Consider the following 24,801-nt stretch of genomic DNA (forward strand, 5'->3'; position numbering starts at 1 on the left):
CTAGCACATATAATTTCACTGGTAGAATCGTGAAGTTTCGAAACCCTGTGTATTCGTCTGCTCATAGTGAACCACTAAGTGTGGCATTCATAGCGAATGCTGATACCGCCCGCTAGGTAGAGGAGGCTAATGGCATGTGGTGTTCTGTGCATGGCTGTGCTTATTAGCATAACTAAATTGGCAGCTTCTTCAAGGTGAAGAAGGCACAGTATTAGAATAGCTAGCCATTCTAATAGAGATCAATACAATTAGTGGGGTGGTTAAATTGTGTATTTTGTGTATTTTGTTGTAGGTGGTACAGAATTGGATTCTACCAACATGAGCTACCAACCCCTAGCTCCGCACAAGGTAAAGGTAAGTTAGCCAAAATATTTACAAGCTGATGGCTAAGATACACTATGCATGATATAAACATGAATTCGGTAGTGTTTGTATGGTTTGTGTTTGTGTTATGGGGTTACAGGTGGTTAAAGGTACCCTGAGGACCACGGAGTAGCTTCCAGACCATGTAATCAATTTAGTCTATACCTCTTCTCCTTTTAACCTGAGTTGTAAAAAAAGAAGGTATCTGGAGCCATTCCACAGTGCCCTGCTGAAAAATACCCCAAAGCGAGGGCATTTTGGGCACACAAGCATGAGTGAGCGAACACACCTTAGGCTTATGGTGCACAACAAGATTGTGGGACAGAAACCAGCAAGAGATACTGAAAGGTATAAAGTCAAGACTACAACAGTAATGACACAACCATCTCATTCATCTCTGCAGATTCTCTAACCACAATACAATGACATGTCTACCCCTGCAAAGGGCTACTATTGGCAAGAATGATCTGTCAAAGTCAATGGGCTGGGGGAGGTTTACAGGCAGTACTTTGAGATGAGGAAGGGGGGTTTTGGTTGTGCAGGTTTGTGCTTAGACAGTAAATGTATTGTTGTGTATGTGAGCGATTGACGTGTCATTTCTCTTCAATCTCCCATACACAACTATTAATATGTGTAAGAACTGCCTTCCTAAGACTATTTACACCTTCTTTAGCCCCCCCCAGCCCATTCCTTTTTTTGACTGATCTTTCCTCTCAAAAGCAGCTCCCAATGTCCCCTCATTGTCCCTAAACAATACGCTAGCTGATCTCATTCAGTTGATACCTTTACCAATAGGTAGTTGCCCTAGGTCCCTTCCACAAAAAGTGCAAAATGCTAAGACCACATCCATGTCTACACCACTTTCAGCAGAGATGTATCCATAAGCACAAAGAGCCTCAGCTTCCCCAGCCCACCGTTGCCAGTGTACAGAAGCCAGATAAAGGACTATGGCTGCAGTTACACAGGCAGAGCAATTCTGATATTTTTTCATAAATTGGTCTTTTGACCAATCAGATCATTTCTGACACAGATCTGATGTGATTAAGACCAATTATTCGGGCTGCCTGTGTAAACGCAGCTAGTGTGGTTCAGCATAAGACCATGTAGAAAAGGGGTCTCCAACCGTGTTCCTGGAGAGCTACCCTCCTGTAGGTTTTCGATTGTAACTAACCTGGTTCAGCTTATCAACCAGCTAATTATTAGAATCAGGTGTGCTAGATAGATTAGGATTGGATTGAAAACCTACAGGATAGTAGCTCTCCAGGAACAGGGTTGGAGAGCCCTGATGTAGATAAACTGTACAGGGGCCAAGGCTCTGTAGCATAAAACAGATGATATCCAACATTTTTGGTTTATTTGTCCAAATCTAAAATACAGGAGAGTGTCCACTATTTAATGCTACCTCAAGAGAACTGGGTATTCAAAAACAATGTTATATGGTAAAAGTAACATATAAAAAACATTAGTATGAACAGTGTAGTACAGTTCAGTGTGTCTGAGTGTGTCAGGTGTAGAGACACACAAGTGCAGAGAACTGTAGCTATAGATTGTTACACCAGATAATGTGATTCACCCAAAGACATCTTGTCTATTTGACATCATGTCCTATTTCAGGTCTTCTCTCATTGTTCGAGACAGGTGGGTGTCTACCCCAAAGTCCTGCATGTCATGATGACAGAGACCTGTCTCGATCAATGTGCGAGAAGACTTGAAATAGACACGATGGCGGTGCACATATTGTTGTATTACTTTTTTAATAACAGAGCATTTTCTAAATTCAAACTGACCCCTTCAACCGGACACAGACATTTTATGAGACACCTGTTTCCCCAAATCAAAAACGAAGATGGCATTGCTACTGTAGGTTGGTCAAAACATCTCTGTGCAACACCAAACAGTACCTATCCTGTAACTCCCAGTAATGGATACCAAACATCTTTGGTTAAATCACATGATATTGTTTAACAATCTGTAGCTAAGAGAACTGGTGATCAGCAAATGATGGGAGAGGTGGTCTTGATGAAATTGCCATTCCAAAGAAACATACAGTATGTTCAGAGAATACTTGTAAAGCTGTGGGAGGAGTGTTGTCATGATCAAACTGCCATTCAGCTCCTCATGAGTCATCTGCTTGAAATCCAGCATAATGTCTAATCCCAAGAGAGAGAGAGTTCATGGGATACAGTTCTGCTATAATGACACATACAGGCAAAATAATGTTGCTTCTGTATCTAGAAACCACTCCAGGAAGAAGCCCAGGCACTACACAGTATTGTCTGTTGTACAGTTTGAACAACAGTTGAACCATACCAGCATAACATCGACATTAGGGTAAACTAGTTGAACATGTATACATGTGCACAGGCACAGAGATTACATTTACAACCATATCTAGCCTAATAGAATTAAATCTGGCATATCCCTCCCTCAATCTTTGCAGTGGCCAGACAGTACTAATTAACCTAGGTAAGCAGGCAGACAGTATCTACCTACACCCATGTCTATCAGGCATGCTTAGGCAAATATTATTATAGCAAAACCAGCTTCCGTTTTAGAGATTTACAACATAAATTGTTTTATTGTTGTTTTTCCTCACTGTTTGCTAGTAAACTTAGTGAATGGCTTGCTGGATATGCAATACATGTTATTTAAATCTGTTTAGAATCCTGTCATGCGTCATGCCTATCATTTTGTGAGATTGATCTGCATCCAAGGTCATAATCATAACCAATGTCAACCCTCGTCAATTATGTTACATAGCTAGCTAGAAAAATGATTTACAGTTGCTGATGTTACACATGTTTGCTAACAAGTTGCAAATGTGTGCAGTGGCGCATAACAAGTTAGCAGGCACCAGGCTAACTAGCTAGCCAACTCCAGTTATGTGCTAATGGTTACTGGTAAGCTTAGCTTTAGGTGGCTCATTGTAACGTTGTAGCTTGATGTGTAGCTAGCCATATCTACGACTAAAAAGAGAAGAGGTTTTACAATCGAGAAACTAAAGATCTCTGATTATAAAACCTCTTCTATTTTAAGTCATAGATATGCCTACTGGTAGTTGTTTAGCTAGCTACCTACCTAGCTAGCTACATAGCTGGCTAAGTTAGCACACATACAAATTAATTGATTCCCCCCCTCTGTAACACAGTAGTATGTTAGCCAGCAATACACAATACGGGGTTCAGTAGATAAACTAAATTTAGCTAGCTAGCTAGGTGGCTTGCAGGAAAGATCATTTATTTAGCTAGGCACCGTATTTGTCATCTGCCCTCTTGGTGCTGGCATTGGCTGTAGCTGAGCTTCTAATGTTAGCTAAATCAAACTCTCTTTGTTTAGAATCCTCTTCGCTATATTGAAACATGTATGGTTGAATGTCACCACGTAGCTAATAAATGCTCCATCATCAAATTCATGTTGATGAGAGGAATCACTTGAAGCAATTGCGTCTGGTCAGTTCTTTGAGTTTTGCCCAAAGGATTGTTGTTAGTGTCACCCTCCTTTTCAAAAAATGCCAGCTTGGGGAAGAGATGGGCGCCAGAGCACAATGCACCTCCTAACACAAGTTGTAGTCTTTCAGAGACTACAACTTGAAAAACTGTGTCTGCTTGTATATTTAGCAATGAATCCACCGGTAGGAACATCACTGAAAGACGTCCAATGGCTCTATCGAACAAGGACAGCCATATCTACACCCCAAAACATGTATAGTGAGATCAGTATAACATAGAGCCTTTGCGAAATGCAACAAAGTAGGATTACATGTATTTTTAGATCTTGCCCCCCCATCAATACTGCCATCATAGGGTTATATATCATTCAGCATGCAAAGCCCTGACCTATCTTCCTCCTCTGCAATTATGTGTAAAACACATCTAACTGTCCTAGAAATGCCTCAGACAAGATAAAAACAAGCCCAGACTCCCCTAGGGTGAAATTCCCCTTTAAGGACATAGCATGAGCATGAAGGGTGAAATAAAATAATTGAGGGTATCCAACTTTAAAATGTAAGGTCAAGGAAAACAGAACACAACCGAGGAAATCTGTCAATGTCAATATTCTATTATCTTACTGTACATGGGCCCCTGGACTAGTAGTGTACTGCTCTCCAAACTACTTTTTGAATAAATACTGACCCAAGGAGAGAAAATGACTGAATGCACAACATTAGAGAGCAGCGAGCGCTCACCCTCTAACCCTAAATCCCTAGTTAACCCTTCTTCTCATTTCCTTTCATAGTATTATTACTCCCTCCCATCAGAAAATGTCAATCCCAATCGCTTGAATCCCTCATGTGATCTTTCTGCACCTACCTTGTTTCTTTCATCCCCTTGGTCATTGCTACAATGATCATGGATTTAAATTCTTGCCACATCTCCAGCACACTAAGCCTCCCAGCGCTCATCCCCCCAGGTCTGCTCCTTCATCTGCCCACAATACCTTGTGGAGCTCATAAACCCGGTGTCAGGATGCAGCCGCGGCTCATGGTCCTCTGCATATCAAACACCTTCCCCATACCTTTGATCACATCACCCTCACCTCATACTTTCTATGGCAAGACTGAGTTGGTACTGTAAGACAAAACTCTTGGTTGCGGGGTCTACCCTGCCTGAAACTAGAAATTTTACACACATGGAACGAGAGAATTAGGTAACAGTCAGTCATTTGTAGATCATTTTCTAACTGTTTCCACTGTGAGCAGTTAGTGTCATGTCAGGCCAAAGTGTCCTTTCTCTTCTAGGTATCAAATGCTCACTCACTAAGGGTTTTGATAGAAAACACAAACCTTACCAATGACTCCAAATCCTTGGTCCCTCTATATTTATCAAAAGGAAAATTGGATTTAAATATTTAATCTGTCAAGACGGGAAATGTAACAATCTTCATTATAGATTTACAAACCAGGGCCATAACATAACCCACAAAAAATATGAACATCTCAAAGATCAGGGGACTGGGGGGGTCAATCTACTCAGCAGACATCCAACTGTGGGATGCCACTGTGATACTGACACATTACAATTTAATATGAAATATGCTGTTGATATTACTGGTTACTTGAGCATCAGTCAGGCAGTACGAATTATGATGATAGTAGTTATAAATGTGTACTAGCATGACTAGTAAGAGTTTCTTTCAGACAATGACATAATGAGAAGGTTCCAGAAACCATGGCCTGTTTTATTTGGTTTGCTGTGCAATTTATGCAAATATTATCCAAAATGAACAGAAGTATGGACAAAAATAAGAGAATAAAGACAAAATAATACACTATACAATATGCTCAACCAACAGCAGATAATATGGCAGAGAGAGAAGGACCATGCCTAAATCCAAACAAGGTCTAGTTCCTCTAGTGCAGGTATTCCCCCAGGGGTTCGAGCAATCAAACGGTGATTCAAATTTTAAAAATAAAAACATTCTTCACATTTTCAAACAGTACATTTTGTCACGCCCTGGTCGAAGTATTTTGTGTTTATATTCATTTATTTGGTCAGGCCAGGGGGTGACATGGGTTTTTCTATGTGGTGTGTTGGTATTGGGATTGTAGCTTAGTGGGGTGTTCTAGTTAAGTCTATGGCTGTCTGAAGTGGTTCTCAATCAGAGGCAGGTGTTTATCGTTGTCTCTGATTGGGAACCATATTTAGGCAGCCATATTCTTTGAGTGTTTTGTGGGTGATTGTCCTTATTGTCCTTATATCTGTTGTGTAGTTGTTTGCACCAGTATTAGGCTGTTTCGGTTTTGTTAGGTTTATTGGTTTTATAGTATTTGGATTCGTGTTGCTTCAGTTTATTAAACATGGATCGCAATCTACACGCCGCATTTTGGTCCGACTCTCCTTCACACCTAGAAAGCCGTTACACATTTATATTTTCCAATGGGGCTATACATTTGGGTGAGTTTTTTTTCTTTCCTGAGTAGCCTCGTTTCACTGCCAAAAATAAAATTAAACCATCTAGTGTTCAGCGAAATAACACAATGTCAATATTTACGTTACTCTTTGGTGGGAAACCTTCACTCTTGCGCAGACATTTAGAAACTAAACATGACAATATGAAAAATAAGCCATGGGAGTTTTTTGAGCGAGAACTAAGATGACTTTTGAGTAGTAAGACATGTACAAAAGCAACAGATACCATTAATAAGAAGGGGCTAGAAGCATCTTTATGGTGAACTACTGAGTGGCTTGGATAGCCAAGACCCATACTATTGTGGAGAACTTAATTATTCCTGCTGCCGCGGGTATGGCTGGGACAATGCTTGGGGGAATGGCCCAAAAAAACTATATAGACAAAGCCTTAATCAAAAAAACTTTCACGACGCATCAGTGACATGGCAGGATAATTTTTTTTACAAGTCAGTGAATTATATGCGTTACTGTTGGATGAGTCAAAAGACGTGGCGGGCCTAGCACAGCTCCTGGTATATGTTCATTATGTTTATGGGAGGTCAATTAAGGAAGACATCCTCTTCTGCAAACCACTGGAAACCAGGACAACATGAGAGGATATTTTTAAAGTACTAGATGGCTTTGTGACATCAAATGGACTTTGGTCGTCAAGATGTGTTGGTATCTGGACTGATGGCGCAAAAGCCATGACAGGGAGACACAGTGGTGTGGTAACGTGCGTGAAAGCAGTTTCTCCCGACGCCACTTGGGTACCCTGCAGCATCCACAGAGAAGCTCTTGCTGCCAAAGGAATGCCTGACAGCTTGAAAGACGTTTTGGACACGACAGTGAAAATGGTTAACTTTGTTAAAGCAACGCTTGCATTGATGATGAGTTTCTCACACCACTGGCATGAATGATCTGAATCTAGGATTATAGGGACTCTCCGCAACTATGTTCAATGTGCGGGACAAAATTGAGGCTATGATTAAGAAGTTGGATCTCTTTTCTGTCTGCATTAACAAAGACAACACACAAGTCTTTCCATCATTGTATGATTTTTTTGTGTGCAAATGAACTCAAGCTTACGGACAATGTCAAATGTGATATAGCGAGGCACCTGAGTGAGCTGGGTGCGCAATTACACAGGTACTTTCCCGAAACGGACGACACAAACAACTGAATTCGTTATCCCTTTCATGCCCTGCCTCCAGTCCACTTACTGATATCTGAACAAGAGAGCCTCATCGAAATTGCAACAAGAGGTTCTGTGAAAATGTAATTTAATCAGAAGCCACTGCCAGATTTCTGGATTAGGGCTGCGCTCAGAGTTTCTTTCCTTGGAAAATTGCGCTGTTAAGACACTGATGCCCTTTGTAAGCACGCACCTATGTGAGAGTGGATTCTCGGCCCTCACTAGCACTAAATACAGACACAGACTGTGTGTGGGAAATGATTTAAGACTGAGACTCTCTCTAATACAACCCAACATTGCAGATGTATGTGCATCCTTTCAAGCACACCCTTCTCATTAACCTGTGGTGAGTTATTCACAATTATCGATGGACAAAAGGTTTTATATGTAAGATGCTAAATAAAGAGCAAAATGATTGATTATTATATTATTATTTGTGCCATGGTCCTACAAGAGCTCTTTGTCACTTCCCACGAGCCGGGTTGTGACAAAAACTCACACTCATTCTTATGTTTAATAAATCTATCGTATAGTGTGTGGAAGATGGCAGGCTTACAATGATAGCAAAAAACAACATTTGAGAGTGCGTTGACCCTGGTGCTAGAGGGGGTACGCAGCTGGAGGTTGAATGTTTGAAGCTGTACAGGACTATAACAAGTTTGGGAACCACTGCTCTCGTGTATGCAGTTATTTGGCTTCCTGACTCCGAGGGGCGCTATACTACTGTGCTTTAACCACATTACACACCCCTGCTATTTACAGTCATGGAGGATTCCTCATTCAAGAGCACTGAGAAAGTCTTTTAGTTACTATGGAAACAAATAGAAGACCTGTTTGGATGAAAAGCTGAGAGAGAGGGGGGAAAATTCTTTATTATTTAAAGGGATCTCACCCCTTTTCTAATTAGTTTTGTCTAAAGGCCCCAAAAAGTGCCTCAGAGTACATCAGTATTCTAAAAAGCAGCCGAAAATTACAGCCCAGTGAAACATTTCAAATGGCAACAACTTGGTCTTCAGCTTGTCGAGAGCAAAACTAAAGGGGCAGATATACTGCAAGTTTTTCATGGGTGAACAGTTTGCGCCTGCTATTTTCCGAGGAGATTAAAACATAAAAGGCTGAACATGAAGTAGCTAAATAAAGTTGCAAATAAGGGTTGTTGGTGTTAAATAAAGACAGTATCATGGTTTGTTTTTACATTACTATTCCTTTTTGAACAGTTGTAAACTTAGCACTTGTGTAAACATTCAGTAAAGCTGGCCCTAGATGCCCACCATCACCCTGAAGCAACAACAATGACAGATACATTGCAAGTGTTTGCTTTTCTTCCAAACTGAATGCTCAAAATGTACCACTTAAACACCTACGGCTGCTAAATGGTTTTCATGGACAAATATTCCCACCCCCTTCCCCCACAGTCCTTATTGAATACATAACGATTCCTTTCATTAGCCGGGTGATACTGGGGACATTAGTAATCATTTCTCTCAACTGGCAGCAGAATGTCAGGAGTGCAGAGTTTAACATTCACAGTGAGTACTCCCTGTCTCACTTTGACTGATCTGCATATAACCCACGTGGCGTTTCACTGTCACTCAAGGGGCCTTGGCTTGCAGGCACAGCCACAGCCTTTAGAAATGGTTCTTTCTTTTGTTAATTTATGAACACAACCAGCAAATAACTTTGTTCACCTTTTTATCATCTAGCAAAATAAACTCGTACTTGTACGTTTCCCAGACATCAAACTATTAGCTAGCAGATTACAATGTCCTTTCACAAAATGTTGTTTCATCTATCCGAAATCCATGACCTTGAACGAATGACTCGAATTACTTTAAATAAATAATTTCCCTTCTTTTCATGGATTTTAAAACTTGTTCTTCATAACATTGCTTTAGTGTAGCATATACACACCACAATCCTCTTCGAAAGTGACAGAACTAAAAAAAATCAGGATTAGAAATACACAACTGACAGACCATATAAGCAAATGGCCCATGAAACAGCAACATTTGCTTCACATCCCTTTGGTTTTCAGAGTGATTTCCAAGTGTGCCTGCTGTGTGCTTTTCATTTTTTTAAAAACACAGTAAAGTGGTATTCATATCACCGATAAAATTTTGCCTGCATATTCTGTTGGCTATTGGAGGTAGGCTATATACAACTGTTGAAAAGGCCAGAACAAGCCATTTAGCTAATTACCTACGCTCTCTTCCAAGCTCAGGGAATCGATCAACAGAGGCCATTGTGCCATTGTTGAGAGGCCTTGTGAATCATTAACAACATCATGTCTCACCCTTACAATCCACACACTTTTCCTTTATGGAGTTCAGGGATTAAACAGCATGTGCTCAGACATCCATAAATCAATGTTATGGTACCACATTGTCACTGTTTAACATACTTGATAATGACAAATTAGATTTCAATAAGCTTTTAGCAGGAAGACACTTTCCAATTTCCACTTATGAAAGGTTCGATGAGACAAAATCCAGGACTAGACAAGTCAGGTTGAAAGTCAGGTTCAATTTAATGATATAATGGATAAGCAGATAGTGGTCCTTAGCTGTACCACAAGGTCAACCACACTGTGCCGTTATGTCCATGACCAAGCCTAAACTGTAATTACGCAATGTAATTTAATAATTCCATTAAGAATGAAATATTGAATGTTTAAGCCACATCCATAATGCAAAATGTTCATCAAGGGAATACAGCTCATGGTATGAATGCTCTAGCTCGTCACCAAAATTAATATAAATAAATAAAGGAAAGAATAAAAATGGAAAAGGTAACGGGCCAAATGTACCATCAGTGTAAGCAAATAAATGATCTGGGAGTGAAGGATTGAGAGCTCTCTCTCTCAAAGGGCAAGGCATTTTGGCAATCAAAAAGGGTCAACTAATCAACACATGCTGTTTAAAATCTAAAATCCCCTTAGACTGACTTACAAACAGGGGTCAGGAGTGTTAGCAATGTAAAACCATTATAGATCCATGGCTTTATTTTTAGTACCTCTGCTGGTTTGTTCTCCAGTCTCCTGTTGTTGTTGTAAACAAAATATATCCTTTGAAACAAACTTGTTTTTTCAGTGTTCACCCCAGTATGGTCAAGGGACTATGTGCTGTTTGCTTTGCTTCAGCTGTGTCTTGGTACACAAAACACCCTCTATCGTTTATGTGAACTCCAGAGTAACTTAATTACATTTCATCAGATTTACAAAAGCCCTAAATCTCTCAAATGAAGGATCTCAGGTGGATTTTCTCTCATGCGTCTCACACTCCCCTCTTGATCTGACACTTGAAAAAATGAAAACAGGTTAAATTTGGTTTAAAAAGTATAAGGTAGCTAAAGCTAGATTGTGTATGTATGTTTCCATGAAAATAGCTTATATATGAAAACAATTAGCTTTATGAATACATCTAACCATTTTTATTGAAAACAACCATTCCATGTTCATCATGTCAACCATAAAACTTGGTGTGTGTCTCCCATATCCAAGTCATGTCTCAAGTGGCCATACTGCTATAAGGTAGAGGCTCAGTGTGTGAAGTGGCAGGGTGGAGACATAGAGACGATGAGTGGCAGCAGCTACAAGGCCACCTGTCTGGGTTTTTGTGTCTCCTCAGAGACGCAGGGACATAAAGGAGAGAGAGAGGGGGATGAAAAAGAGAGGGAGTGTGAGAGAGGACATGTGAGTGGCAGTTGTCACCTCCCAAGCTCTCAAGACTGTCAATAAATGACAGAAAGTTCAGCCTTGGTCTTTGAAAAACCCATACTCTCCTCTTGTGCAAAGAAAAAAAGGGGTCCTCAAAACCATTTGGTAAAGCCAGTGAAAATTGGCTTGATATTAGCCTTGATTGATAGTGGTGATGATGGTACCAAGACCAACCAATTAGACTTGAAGTGAGAACAACAACAACAAAAGGTACTCTCTCTTTGACAAGCTGTTGCAAATCAGTTTTTAGGACTGTAGGCAAACCAAAACCGAAAATTTCATACCTTTACACGTTGGTAGGGCCTTGTTCCATATAGGTTTTCCATCCAAACCGATAACACATGTGATTGTGGCTTGTCCAAACGCAGTATATCCAGAGTTACATTGATAGGTCACTGTGGAGCCCAGTTTGTAGTCCATCCCCACACGACTGCCGTTCATGATATTTCCAGGGTCAAAACATGCCTCCCTGGGTTTCTCTGTGGAATAGAAAACATATACAAGCTCAAGATAAAGTACTGTGCAGGACAACAGGTCTTGAGCAGAGATAATTGATTTCAATACAACACCAAGGAGGAAAATGTAAAACCATTTTTATTTTGCTAAAGCTTTGTCATTTATCCATAAATGCAAAAGAAACAGGTAGGGTATGCATCCTGAGATATTTGATGCATTCAAACACGGAACATTCCAGAGATTCACTTAAAGCTGCTACTGATGTTTTGATCCCCTAGTTTATCGCCTAGACTTCTGCTGTGGCTCTGCGGTGAACCTTAATGTAGGAGGCAGAACACATGGAGTTTGAGTGTAAAAAAGAGCAGGTACAGTAGAGTTGCTCCAAGGCATCCTCAATGGAAAAGACCAGCGCAGAGGGAAATGCAAGGTAAGCATGTGGGTCTGTAGAGGCAGCCAACCAGTGTCCATCTGGCAAAAGACACTCAAAGAAGGACAGTTGGAAAATGCTCTGGAGGTGGTGCTTGTATACACTGCCAAACAAGATGACAGCTAACAGCCCACTTCTTTCTGCTGCCCTGTGCTTTGGGGAGCGGTGAAAGTAGGAGGCCTGTGGTGGGAGATTCTATCACTGAAATTGCTACAGTACATCACAATTTCAACCACATTTCAATACCCAGAGACAGGAAATGCTTCTCAACATATAAGGCCAAAGTCTACATGCTAATGCCAATAACCTAAAGCTACATTTTTAAATGGATTTATACATTAGAAATACAGTAGTAGAAAACAAGAAAAATATGAAGTATATTACAGTAATGAGTATGAAAACAGAAAACGCGATGCCATTTTTTTCTTTAATCAACATTTAAATTACCTTAGTAACGGTGCATGGATGGGGGGGGACTACGATATAGGAGATTGATTTACAGAAAAAAATGTGTTTTTAGACTTGGGAGATGACAAATCTCATCCAGGTCCCATAAAAGGTCATTAGCTGCTCTAATTGACAAAAGCAGAGCTAAATACAGGGCCGCCTGTACAAAATCAAACAGCAAATTATGCTATTGATTGGTATGAATAAATCTTCCAAGAAGAACGAGAGGTCAAAAAGTAAAAATACTATACACATCTGTGTTCATGGGTTTGTGAACTTTATGGTTAATGGGCTTAATAAATAAAACCACTTATCCAGTCGATCATCAATGCATTCAATCAAAAGGCATTTAATACAAAGACGTAGGTTGGAAAACCTACTGTTTTTCAGATGATGAATAGCTCTCTATGAACAACAGGCAAAAGGGCCAGCTAATAAGGACAACTAGCTGACAGGAAGAAACACATGCAATAAGGCTTTATCAATAAATTGTCTACAAAATATATTACCCAGTGGATAGAAATCTTTCATCCTAACAACCTATATCTATTGAAAACATTTCTATAGAGACATCAACTTTACAATATGGCCAGAGCTATACACTTTCAAAGGAACCTAGGATCACCTCCTACGAGACTAACATGATGCATCACTTGCCTTTGAATTCAATGGCAAAACCAGACATCCCGAGGGAGGCGTCACTTCTGAAGGCGAGGAAGAGGCTGTTCCCACTGCTCTCAATGCGCTCCGGGGCCTGGTTTCCCTGCAGGCTGCTGATCAGTGGACCATTGGAGTTCTCACCCTCATAGATGTGCAGGAAGTCATAGCTGGGCTCCATGTTGAAACTGCGAGGATACAAAAGAAAACCTAGGCCATAAAAGACTGATGCCTGATTCACACTATAGGGTCAATCAGAACCATAATGTGCTGGCTCGTATATTTCCTTTTCACATATTTCCTTTCACATTGTCTTTTCCAGCAACTATGACAAGGCCAGCCCGGCTCAGCCTGGCTTGACCCTGAATCAGGCATGTGGGGGCTGTCTGTATTGTCTTTAACTGTTATTAGAAAGATCTGATCTTTTTTTTTTCTTTTTTTCTCACGGGAGTCAATGTAATTCCTGTGGGTACATACACAGCTAGCAAGTATTCTACATTCATCACACTGTAGGCCTATAACTCTCGGGCGGCAGGTAGCCTAGTGGTTAAAATATTGGACTTGTAACCGAAAGGTTGCAAGATCGGATCCCCAAACAAACAAGGTAAACATTTGGCGTTCTGCCCCTGTACAAGGCAGTTAACCCACTGTTCCTAGGCCGCCATTGAAAATAAGAATTTGTTCTTAACTGACTTGCCTAGTTAAATAAAGGTAAAAAAGTAACACAAGCTAAAATTATACATTTTATAAAAGCTATTCCATTTATATGTATCATCTAGGGATATTGGATAATACAGTACAACACATCGATTTGGATAATATTTGAACAAAGGCAAACTATTTCACCTCAAACACAGAATTGTTTGATAGTGTTTGATGTTTGTTTACGGTAATTGCCAAACTGACAAAGACAGAGTGGATGCGCTCTTTCCATCTGTTCTTTGACTTTGGTCCTTAATACCGTGGGTGGCTCACAGCATAGCATGAGCGACATACCTTCTGAAAATTAGGGCTATAACAAAGTCAGGGTTGACTTTAATTCTCCAGTCACATTCTTTTCCTGGTGGGTAGGGCTGTGGATAGTTGGGTGATAGAATTACCCCAGCAGGGCCTGTCACGTTGCCGCCACAGGTAGCTATCACAACAAGGAGAGTGAGGGCAAAACATGTTTTAATACGACATGTCTCCAACACATTAAATGTTTACGGTGATTGAAGTGACAAAACAGGCCCCCATAGACATTCAGTGACAAACAGTAGTGATGGAATTCCTTCCTGCAACTGTCATTCAGAAGGGTTACTAGCATCTTTGCTTTTTCTTTTTAGCATTGTTCTAGTGTCAATTTAAGTGTGTGTGCTAAGCAAAATCCTGTCAATCATGTGCTTGTTTGGGAGGGTCTGTGAGAGCAATATTTTTATAACCTTAGTAATCTTGCACCGTTACTAATGATTCGGCCTATAAATGGCCTTCCATCAAACAATTATCAGTGTTGTAGTAAACATGTCAAATGACTAGAAGTGACAAAGTGTGCTGTCTGACAAAGGATTTGTTGACAATGGCAGAAAATGCCAATTACATTTCAGTTACTGATGAATCATTCTTCGCACAGGGATTCACACTCTACTGAGGCATGGTTTACATTCTTAAGGATTCATTCATTCTTATAATAAACATAATAATAAACATAAAGTAATTAAACTGATGCAAATGAGTGGTTGGGTGCCCAACACCAACAGTAAGTAGTTCATAAAACACTGCTTACATGTATTTTCAGATACCACAAATCCTTCAATGAAAACAAGACAGTGGAACACTATAGGCCTAATATACAGATTCCAAATCACCTTTTTGCAGCAGAATAATCCTAAAGGGAACATCTACCTATTGTACAAACCCTTTGATGACATACAGGTATAACCATGAAAATAAATGTATTATTTCTCCATTACTGTGGAGGTCAAAGCAACATACCTATACAGGTCGGAGGGTCTGGCTGCCAATAGAACCTGTTATTGAGCTGTACACAGGTGATCTTGTCTAGGCCCTGGACCTGGTAACCTGGGTCACACTGGAAGGTGATAGTGTCCCCAGGCTCCCGACTATCCCCGTAACGTGTCCCATTTTGGGGAGTTCCGGGGTCATTACAGGTCGTCGCAGTAGTAGCTGAAATCACACAAACGAATCCCGTAGAAACATTTTGACAGGACGGTTTTAAATAATACAACTCTCATTTTTTTTCAGCCAACGGCTGATAAAGATATAAGCATAATTTAGTGTGTTGAAATCATTGGACTGGCAGCAAACTGATTTGTGGAGACTAATTGTCTTTTAAATCATATTTCCAGAAAATATTTGCCATTTATATACAAATGCTATGCTCAATTTAATTTACATATATTTGTATGAAATACTTATTTGTCAAAAGGATTTGTCATAACAGTGTTTTATACATGGCCCAGAGTAGGAAAAGAGAGGGGAATCTCAAGAAACATACTGTAACATTTGTCTGAAAAGCTACTGAATAGAATGTCATGTCCGAATTCCTCTGGTCCATTGTGACAGTTACTACTTACTTGAGAACTGAATGGAGAAGCCTGACTTGCTGATGAAGTAATCACTGTCAAGCTGGAGCGTTAGGATGTTGAAGGTGCTGTGGGTGTCTTCGGGTAGAGCTGACCCACTCCATTCCTTCAGGAGGAAACCCCCCTCTGTTGGACCGTCCCACACCTTCAGGATGTCATGAGCCACTTCCGTGTCAAACACTATGAAGTGGAGGCTAAATAGAGAAAGGGAGGGGGATATTGATTACACATTATGCACCTCCTTAAGAATTAGAACCTTTCATACTGAATTCTGGTTTTACCATTGGTTTACATCTGTGACAAACACCTATACACTCAACAATACTCCATAAATCAACTGACCAAGGGTTGCTACTGACTTGTAATAAGAAAATATCATTGGAATTCTATATAACCAGTTCTCAAGTAATGTCTCAGACCGATGAAACATCTATATTAGATCATTCTTGCTCACCAAACCATTTAAGGTAAGTTTCAGTTATCTTCAGCAATAATTAGGAAAAGAATGAGTTCCTTACATTTTTACATTTTAACATTTTATTCAGTTAGCAGGCGCTCCTATCCAGAGTGACTTTAATTAGTGCATTCATAAAGGTGAGACAACAACATATCACTATCATAGTAATTACATTTTCCCTTAACAAAGTAGTTAATAGCAAAGTCGGTGCTAGTAGGAAAAGACAAGTGTCATGAGATTTATTTAAGATACTATTTAAAGAGGTCGGGTTTGAGAAGATTTCCTTAATAAAGTCTACTAGCCAGTGATGTCAAATGTATCTCTCCTCCTCCTTCATCTGTAAATTGCTTGAACTGAATTGGCATATCTGATTTCTATGGCATTTCAAGCGTGCATAATTGGTTTATCCTTGGGGCTTATTGTTTTGTTTTTAAGAAGCCAGTAATGGACTTGAAGGAATAGATGCTAATGGTAGAAAGGCTAGCAGTGGGGTGAAATGCAATCAGCAATGGCACATTTAATCACAGCTTATTTTCCAAAAGTGCAGCAGAACAATTGCTCCGCTATACTAGACACGCCTCGCTATAAACTCGCTGATTTCATTTCAAATTTAAATGGAGTCAAGAAAAATTGGGCTATTGTGTATCTAATTGCCTATTCCAAGGGGGTGTGTCCCTATTGTGATATACTGTACCTGATGGTTTTGCCTGTGTCCGCTTCGATAGACCAGGTACAGTGGAGGTTATTGTCATAGGGCGCAGGGTAACCCGGGGATAGTATCCGTCCAGATATTGCACCTGCGATGTGGCCTCCACATTCAGCTAGATAAGGAAACCAAAATGTCTCATATCATCAAAAATAGAAATCGGATTAAATAAGCCTTCTCTCTGGCATCAACCAGCTGAATGTATAAACATTACATAATACATCACATCATTACATGCACTTGAAAGAATCAAATATGTTCTCAAGCGTCTCAAAATACATGTGTATTATTTTAGTGACTACTGACGACACTGGAAAAGAGGAGAGGATATCCCTATTATGTCACATCGTTCAAAGGAAATAAAAAATACAATGGCAGCCTAAGGCAATGTCATCTATTTTCCATGCTACTTTTCGGCTGTATGGAAATTTGTCTGAACCAAGCCAGGCTAATTAAGGAATGAGGCTGAAGAATGACACTGTAATGTATCAGTTCTCTCCAGTACAGAAAGCTCAGACTGTCCACACGTTTTGTATAGCTTTAGGGGCTATAATATAGCCAGCATTAGGGGATAAATGTTCATAGCTGTTAACTAGCGTAACGATTTCAGTATACTATAAATGACAGCATGTTAGCCTGGGGTTTGACTCGGAGTTAGCCTGAGAGAGCGTAACTGGCAAAGCTGGTCATATAATGGAATCAGTAGGATGTTAATAACAGTGAGAAAGAATGCAGACAACACAACAAATTCCATGTTGACTGGTAAAACGGTATAATATTTTCAAACGCATCAGATGAAAATGAATCCTTTGGTATGGGTATCTTGAACTTGACCATTACCATGGTAATTAAAATGTAAACAAAATGTTACTTAGGAATGGTAAGTGTTTCACCATAATAAGGAAATGTATCCTTGATGATGAGATTTGTCTCTTTTCAGCTGTGACTCACTCACCTAGACAGGAAGGTAACGGTTTGTCCCAAACCCTACGGTCTCCACTTAGGCATGTCAGAGTGCTGCTTCCATGGAGAGTATAGCCAGGGTTACAACTGTACAATACAAATGTGTTTGCAAAATGGCCATCATCTTGAATCTTGTATCCGTAATTCGGAGTTCCTGGTTCTTCACACTTGACAAGGTCAAAACCTACAAAGACAGATTTGAGACTGTTACCCATTCAAACATAACAAACATTCATTTATTTTCATTAATGATAAAGGTTGAACAATAAAAAAGACATCTGTCTGGTGAAATAAAGCAAGCTGCTTCAAGCATTCTAGTTTGACTTTATATTAGTGATGCTTTTCATACATCAGCCTTGAGCATGCAATATTGTAGTAAAAGGTTATTGTAGAATGAATGGAAGCAGATATATCTGTCTCAACGCACAACTGCCATGCTCACTGGCATTATATATTTTTTTGTTTACTTAAACTACCCTCTCATGAGAAATTCACGATATTGTACTTACAAAATATATATATTCTTGAAACAAGATACATTTGTGCCTTTACCTGTAGAGGTTGTCCATCAGACCACTTTCAACTAATGTGAAAGATAATACTGTTCATATAGGACAAGTAAACATGGACTAAACATACAATACGAGGCCTTTTTGTTATTGGTGTACAGTGGTTCCTCCTTTAAAAGTTGTGTCATACTGCAGCCCACCTATTGGCATTAGTAGAGAATTTAAAACCTTTTTTTTGTAATAACGTAGTACATTGATTTTAAGAAATTTGGCTTAATTAATTAGATTAATATTATGGTGTTTCAATTCCAAGATAAACAAAAAACAAAACCCTCAGGGTTTCCGTTAGGATGTAATGGAAAATATTGCGCAGTACAATGTGACGGTTGGGAGTAGGCTACAGCATAAGCGGATTGGAGGAATCTAAATTAATATCTAAAGGAAATAACATGTCCACACCCTAATTGTAGTGTAAGCAATACTCATTTTGCCTTTGGTAGGCCTACAGTATATCAACAACAAAAAATTAAATGGTGTGACACTCTGCCAATAATTACATTTAGAGGATTGGAAGATTCTAAATTAATGTCTAAGGGGCACTTTCCATTAGCATCTGTGATAATATCTGATAATATCTAAGGGTTTTTAATATCATTCTAAATGAATTAATAATAATAACGATAATAATAATTGCTTTGTTTAAAAAGTAACAATATTTTGGAGATTTCGTTTTCATTTAACATAGAGTGAGCGAGAAAAAGGCCATTCTTGAACATGGGGTGAGACATTCTCACTAATTTGTAAATAAAACCAGTTTGTTATTTAGAAGGATTTATTTCTGAAGAAACCTAACTTGCTTATTTAGCAGACATCACTTGCTGATATTCAGGCAACACATATATCTTAAGAATATCATAGAATTGTCACGTCCTGACCTGATTTTAGTTTGGTCAGGGCGTAGTTGGGGTGGGCATTCTATGTTTGTTCTGTATGTTATAGTCCTATGTGTTTGGCCTGGTATGGTTCCCAATCAGAGGCAGCTGTCAATCGTTGTCTCTGATTGAGAACCATACTTAGGTAGCCTGTTCCCACCTGATGTTTATGGGTAGTTGTTTTCTGTGTCTGTGTTTTCACCATACAGAACTGTTTCGATTTTCATTTCTTTCCTTCACTTTGTTATTTTGTATTTTTCGTGTTCTAATAAATTATCATGGACACTTACAACGCTGCATTTTGGTCCGATCCTTCCTATTCCTCATCTGAGGAGGACAACGATCGTTACAGGAATATAATTGAACATTTTAATTTGATGGTTTCAGAGCAGCGCGAAAGAGTGCTGGAATAGACGTCCACAGCGAGAAGGCTATATATAACGATATTTTGGAGATTATTATTATTTATTTTTTAAATGAGCGATTGTAATCTGAATAAAGGCCAAAATAATATTTATAATGGCTAACATATAGCCCTGCTTATAGCCATAATGGTGCTGTACAACGTGACAGTGTGTTAGAAAGAGTATTTTCCTGTGAGCAACCATTTGATTGCATTCATTAGACAACTTTGTTCCAATATTTCTGTAATTCAGAGTTATTTATTCCCATAGTAATTCATTAATGATCCATAACTAGATCAACATCGGCATTTTGGAAGAGTATTTTTATCATTATTTTATGAACGAAAGCATAAAATGCTGATGAAGAAATACAGTACTGTACAGTATATGCTTTTACATTTGGGTAACAAAGCGTTTAAAGCATTTTGAAGATATAAGACACCTGAATTTGTTTATTAGGCTACTGTGCAGTCTGACAAGTAAACATAACCTACAGTACATAGTGTAGTAAACATGGGAATGTGTCAAATTCCTCACATAAGGGAGAGCAGGCCATGTCCAGACTTTCTCGTTGACCTCAAGTGCCTTCAAGAAAAGCTGCACTACAGAATGTGGCCACGCGGGTGACCGGCGTTCTATTCCCTGGTGGGGAGGAAGGAGTAGGCTGTTCTTAACTGATTCCATATGTGCTATTTCATAGTTGTGATGTCTTCACTATTATTCTACAATGTAGAAAATAGTAAAACATAAAGAAAAATCCTGGAATGAGTAGGTGTGTCCAAACTTTTGACTGGCAGTTGGTTAATTAATTAGATTAATATGATGGTGTTTCTATTCCAAGTAAAAAACGAAAAACCCTCTGGGCTTCCATTAGGATGGAACGGAATATATGGCGCTGTACAACGTGACGGTCGGCAGTACAGTTCTGGGCTATTTCGCTAAAGAATCCCCAAGTCATGCAGGCAGGTCACGCGGGAGCCCAGGGATCAATTCCCCAACGGGGAGGAAGGAATAGGCTGTCCTTGTAAATAAGAATGTGTTCTTAACTGACTATTCTCTAACCAATACCCAAATGGAGATTAAGTGAAAATAAAAATCTCGTTCATTTATCAAGACCAGTCCCCATGCTTGTCTCAGAGCAGTGCAAAATGGTGCTAAAATAGTTGTAGGCTTTAACTTAAAATCCTATTGCTTCTAACTTCAATATGCACCTTAAATAAACAAGACCTACACCACCATCATGTCGCCTACGGTAGGCCTAGAGTATATTGAAAAACATGACGTGACTCTCCGGCAATAATTACATATAGTGGATTGGAAGATTCTAAATTAAAACCGAAAGCCGCCTCATGGGTCTACCGGTGACGGTCGGCACGGGTATCGAACCTGCATCTGTTTGCACTGCGGGAGCCCCCATCCACAAATGATCAAAATACAGAGAGGTGTTGGTAAAGGTATATTATCCTGCTAATAGCCCATAATGGGCTATGATAATACTGTACATGGTGTTCAGGTCAGGATAACCAAAACATTTCTTAATTTAAGACAATCAGAAAGAATGTTAGTACTTGTTTATTTTGATCCAAAGCCATGAATGAGTGAGTCACTCAGCTTTATTTAGTGGCTGGCTATATGACTGTGTCATCAACTTGATCATATATAAAAATATTTTGGAGGTTATTTGGTTTTCAAAAAATGAAAGAGAGCGATTGTAATCTGAATAAAGGCCAAAATAATATTTGTAAAGGCCAAACATTTATTTCTGTTTTTAGAGGGAGAGAAACCCTGGGCCAATTGTGCGCCGCCCATAAAGGCCAAAATGTAGCCCTGCTAATAGCCATAATGTCACTGTACAACATGGCCGTGTGTTTGAAATAATATTTTCCAGTAAGCAACAATTTGTTTACCTTCATTAGACAACATTGTTCCAATATTTCTCCGCAAATAATTACATTTAGAGGATTGGAGGACATTTCTGTAATTCAGTGATATTTATTCCCATAGCAATTCTATATGGATTCATAACTAAATAAACATCAGCATTTTTAAAGAGTATTTTTATTATTATTTTATTAACGAAAGCATAAATCAAATCAAAATCAAATCAAATGTATTTATATAGCTCTTCGTACATCAGCTGATATCTCAAAGTGCTGTACAGAAACCCAGCCTAAAACCCCAAACAGCAAGCAATGCAGGTGTAGAAGCACGGTGGCTAGGAAAAACTCCCTAGAAAGGCCAAAACCTAGGAAGAAACCTAGAGAGGAACCAGGCTATGTGGGGTGGCCAGTCCTCTTCTGGCTGTGCCGGGTGGAGATTATAACAGAACATGGCCAAGATGTTCAAATGTTCATAAATGACCAGCATGGTCGAATAATAATAAGGCAGAACAGTTGAAACTGGAGCAGCAGCACAGTCAGGTGGACTGGGGACAGCAAGGAGTCATCATGTCAGGTCGTCCTGGGGCACGGTCCTTGGGCTCATAAAGCTGTTGATGAATAAATACTGTACTGCTGTTTTGAGTTGTAACACTTCAGAGTACTTAAGCATCGGATACATTGCAGAGTAGTAGCAGGGCTATAAAGAGTCTATTGTCCTGCTAATCGGGCTACAAGTATTTCAAAATGGCACCAGCTGTCAATCACTACTGTAAATAAAAATCTTGTTTACATTCTTTATTGTAACCACAATGTCACAAATAATTTTAATCTACCTTTCCAACTATTTTCAGAGTTTGGGATTAATTTGATTCATACTATGGTGTTTCTATTTCAAGGAAAACGAAAAACCCTCTGGGTTTCCGTTAGGATGGAAGGGAAATATGGAGCTGTACAACGTGACAGCCGGGAGTACAGTACTGTGATATTTAGCTAAAGAATCCAGTCCAGCGGGAGACCAGGGTTCAATTCCCCGACAGGGAGGAAGGGGTAGGCTATCCCTGTAAATAAGAATTTGTTCTTAACTGACTTGCCTAGTTAAATAAAGGTTCCACTAAGAGCATAACATTTCTACACCCTAATTTTCTAATTCTATTCTAACCAATACCCAAACGGAGATTCAGTGAAAATAAAAACTCATAGATTTATCAAGACCAGTCCCCATGCTTGTCTCAGAGCAGCGCGATACAGTACTAAAATAGATGTAGGCTTTTGCTTCTAACTTCAATATGCTCTTTAAATAAATAAGACCTACACCACTTTTAACAGCACATTATAGAGGATTGGAGGATATTTCTGTAATTCAGTTATATTTATTAGTATATATTATTTTATTAATGAAAGCATGAAGATGCCATTATTAGTTACATTGTTTTAGTTTGAACGTGCAAACTGGCACTAAGAACAGAGGGAACGTTTCCCTAGTCAGCTCCATTATTAGTGCAATGCCCCTTAAATATTTTGGCGATGATTTTGTTTTCAAATAATGTAAAATGAGCGAGAAAAAGTATTTTCTTGAACATTGTTAATCATTTGTAAATAAAGCCAGTTTGTTATTTAGAATGATTTATTTACGTTTTTAGAGGGAGAAAAACCAAACACCTACAGTCATCTCATGGGTCTCCCAGTCAAGGCCAGCACGGGCAATTGAACATCTGTAGCAACACAGCTTGCACTGCTATACAGTGTCTTAGACTGTGTCTTAGACACATTGCGCCACAGAGACACTGTACAAAGTGACCGGTCGGGAGTGGCCTACAGTACTACAGTTAGAGCAAAATAATCATAACAAAATAAAATATTAAAAACCTTTGTGTAACAACAGGCTATGTTTACGTGTCAGACCGCACAGTAGCCTAATAAACAAATTCAGGTGGCTTATATCTTCAAAATGCTTTAAATGCTTTGTTATCCAAATGTAAAAGCATATACTGTACAGTACTGTATTTCTTCATCAGCATTTTTATGCTTTCGTTAATAAGTCATTATAAAAATACTCTTTCAAAATGCCGATGTTGATCTAGTTATGGATCCATAATGAATTACTATGGGAATAAATAACACTGAATAACAGAAATATTGGAACAAAGTTGTCTAATGAATACAATCAAATTGTTGCTCACTGGAACTTTAGTAAGTAATACTGAAGTTGTGCACACTTTTCAATTTCTATTTAGGTTTATGTCGCCCACTCATTGTCAGTTAGAGACACAGTTGGACCCAAAAGCATAATCAGTGCTCTAACTCCCCCTTGAGCTGGTCTGAAGCAATGAGGTAGTGACGCAGAGCACCGTACTAAACCACAAATTACCTTTAACGTAAGCTCGCAACTTTTAAATGAGGAACCACTGTAAGCTTAGAATTGGAAATTGGGTTAGTCTTGAGGGGGCCTGTTTCTCAGTAAAGCCTATTTGAACACGAATCAGGGAATATCTATAGAGGCTGTCTCACATTTGTTCTAGGACATGGTCTACCTACTGCTGTACGTCAGTCTGAACCCCTTATTGGTTTCAGTGCCATTGCTGTTGAACTCAATCCAGAGGTGATTTGAGGTACTGTTGATGACGGCATTGTACATGTCTGTTTTGGAGAAATTGCCAAGAAGACGATATGAAGTATCCTTTCCGTCATACACCTGTTGATGAAAGAACAACACTATAAGGCACAGGTTTCTCAAAATACTATTAATGTTCAAGGGAATATAATAATAATAATAACAATATAAATAATAATGATAACGATTTACTTTAACTATATATATATAACGCATTGATTACACATATCCGTAAGCATTTATTGAATGTGGTATAACAGGTCCTAATCTTATTATTAAAGGTTCATTAATGAAAAATATTTATAGTATATCCATAGCGCATTCATGTCATGCTATGCAAGAGCTCATATTTAGGTATCTTAATAAATGCATCATTACAATTAGAGCTTAGTATCATTATTATGGCTGTTTCTCAAAAACATGCTTCTGCCAAACCACATTTAGAAAATAATGCTGATATAAATACAGTAGGGCAAAAAAGTATTTAGTCAGCCACCAATTGTGCAAGTTCTCCCACTTAAAAAGATGAGAGTGGCCTGTAATTTTCATCATAGGTACACTTCAACTATGATAGACAAAATGAGAAAAAAAATACAGAAAATCACATTG

The 24,801-nt window shown here is 39.1% G+C and overlaps 1 protein-coding gene across 1 annotated transcript in view; it reads right to left on the reverse strand.

The window, feature by feature from the left end:
* The window catches only part of LOC118398274 (CUB and sushi domain-containing protein 1-like), a 490,495-nt gene that overhangs the window by 100,616 nt on the left and 365,078 nt on the right, over positions 1-24,801 (reverse strand). Inside the window, 8 exon segments of the mRNA XM_035793460.2 lie at positions 11,446-11,640; positions 13,149-13,336; positions 14,145-14,283; positions 15,120-15,311; positions 15,722-15,924; positions 16,882-17,008; positions 17,849-18,040; positions 24,117-24,273. Of these exon segments, the coding sequence (XP_035649353.1) occupies positions 11,446-11,640; positions 13,149-13,336; positions 14,145-14,283; positions 15,120-15,311; positions 15,722-15,924; positions 16,882-17,008; positions 17,849-18,040; positions 24,117-24,273 (1,393 nt within the window).

This window comes from Oncorhynchus keta, chromosome 2 (genome assembly GCF_023373465.1).
Source record: "Oncorhynchus keta strain PuntledgeMale-10-30-2019 chromosome 2, Oket_V2, whole genome shotgun sequence".
NCBI lineage: Eukaryota > Metazoa > Chordata > Actinopteri > Salmoniformes > Salmonidae > Oncorhynchus > Oncorhynchus keta.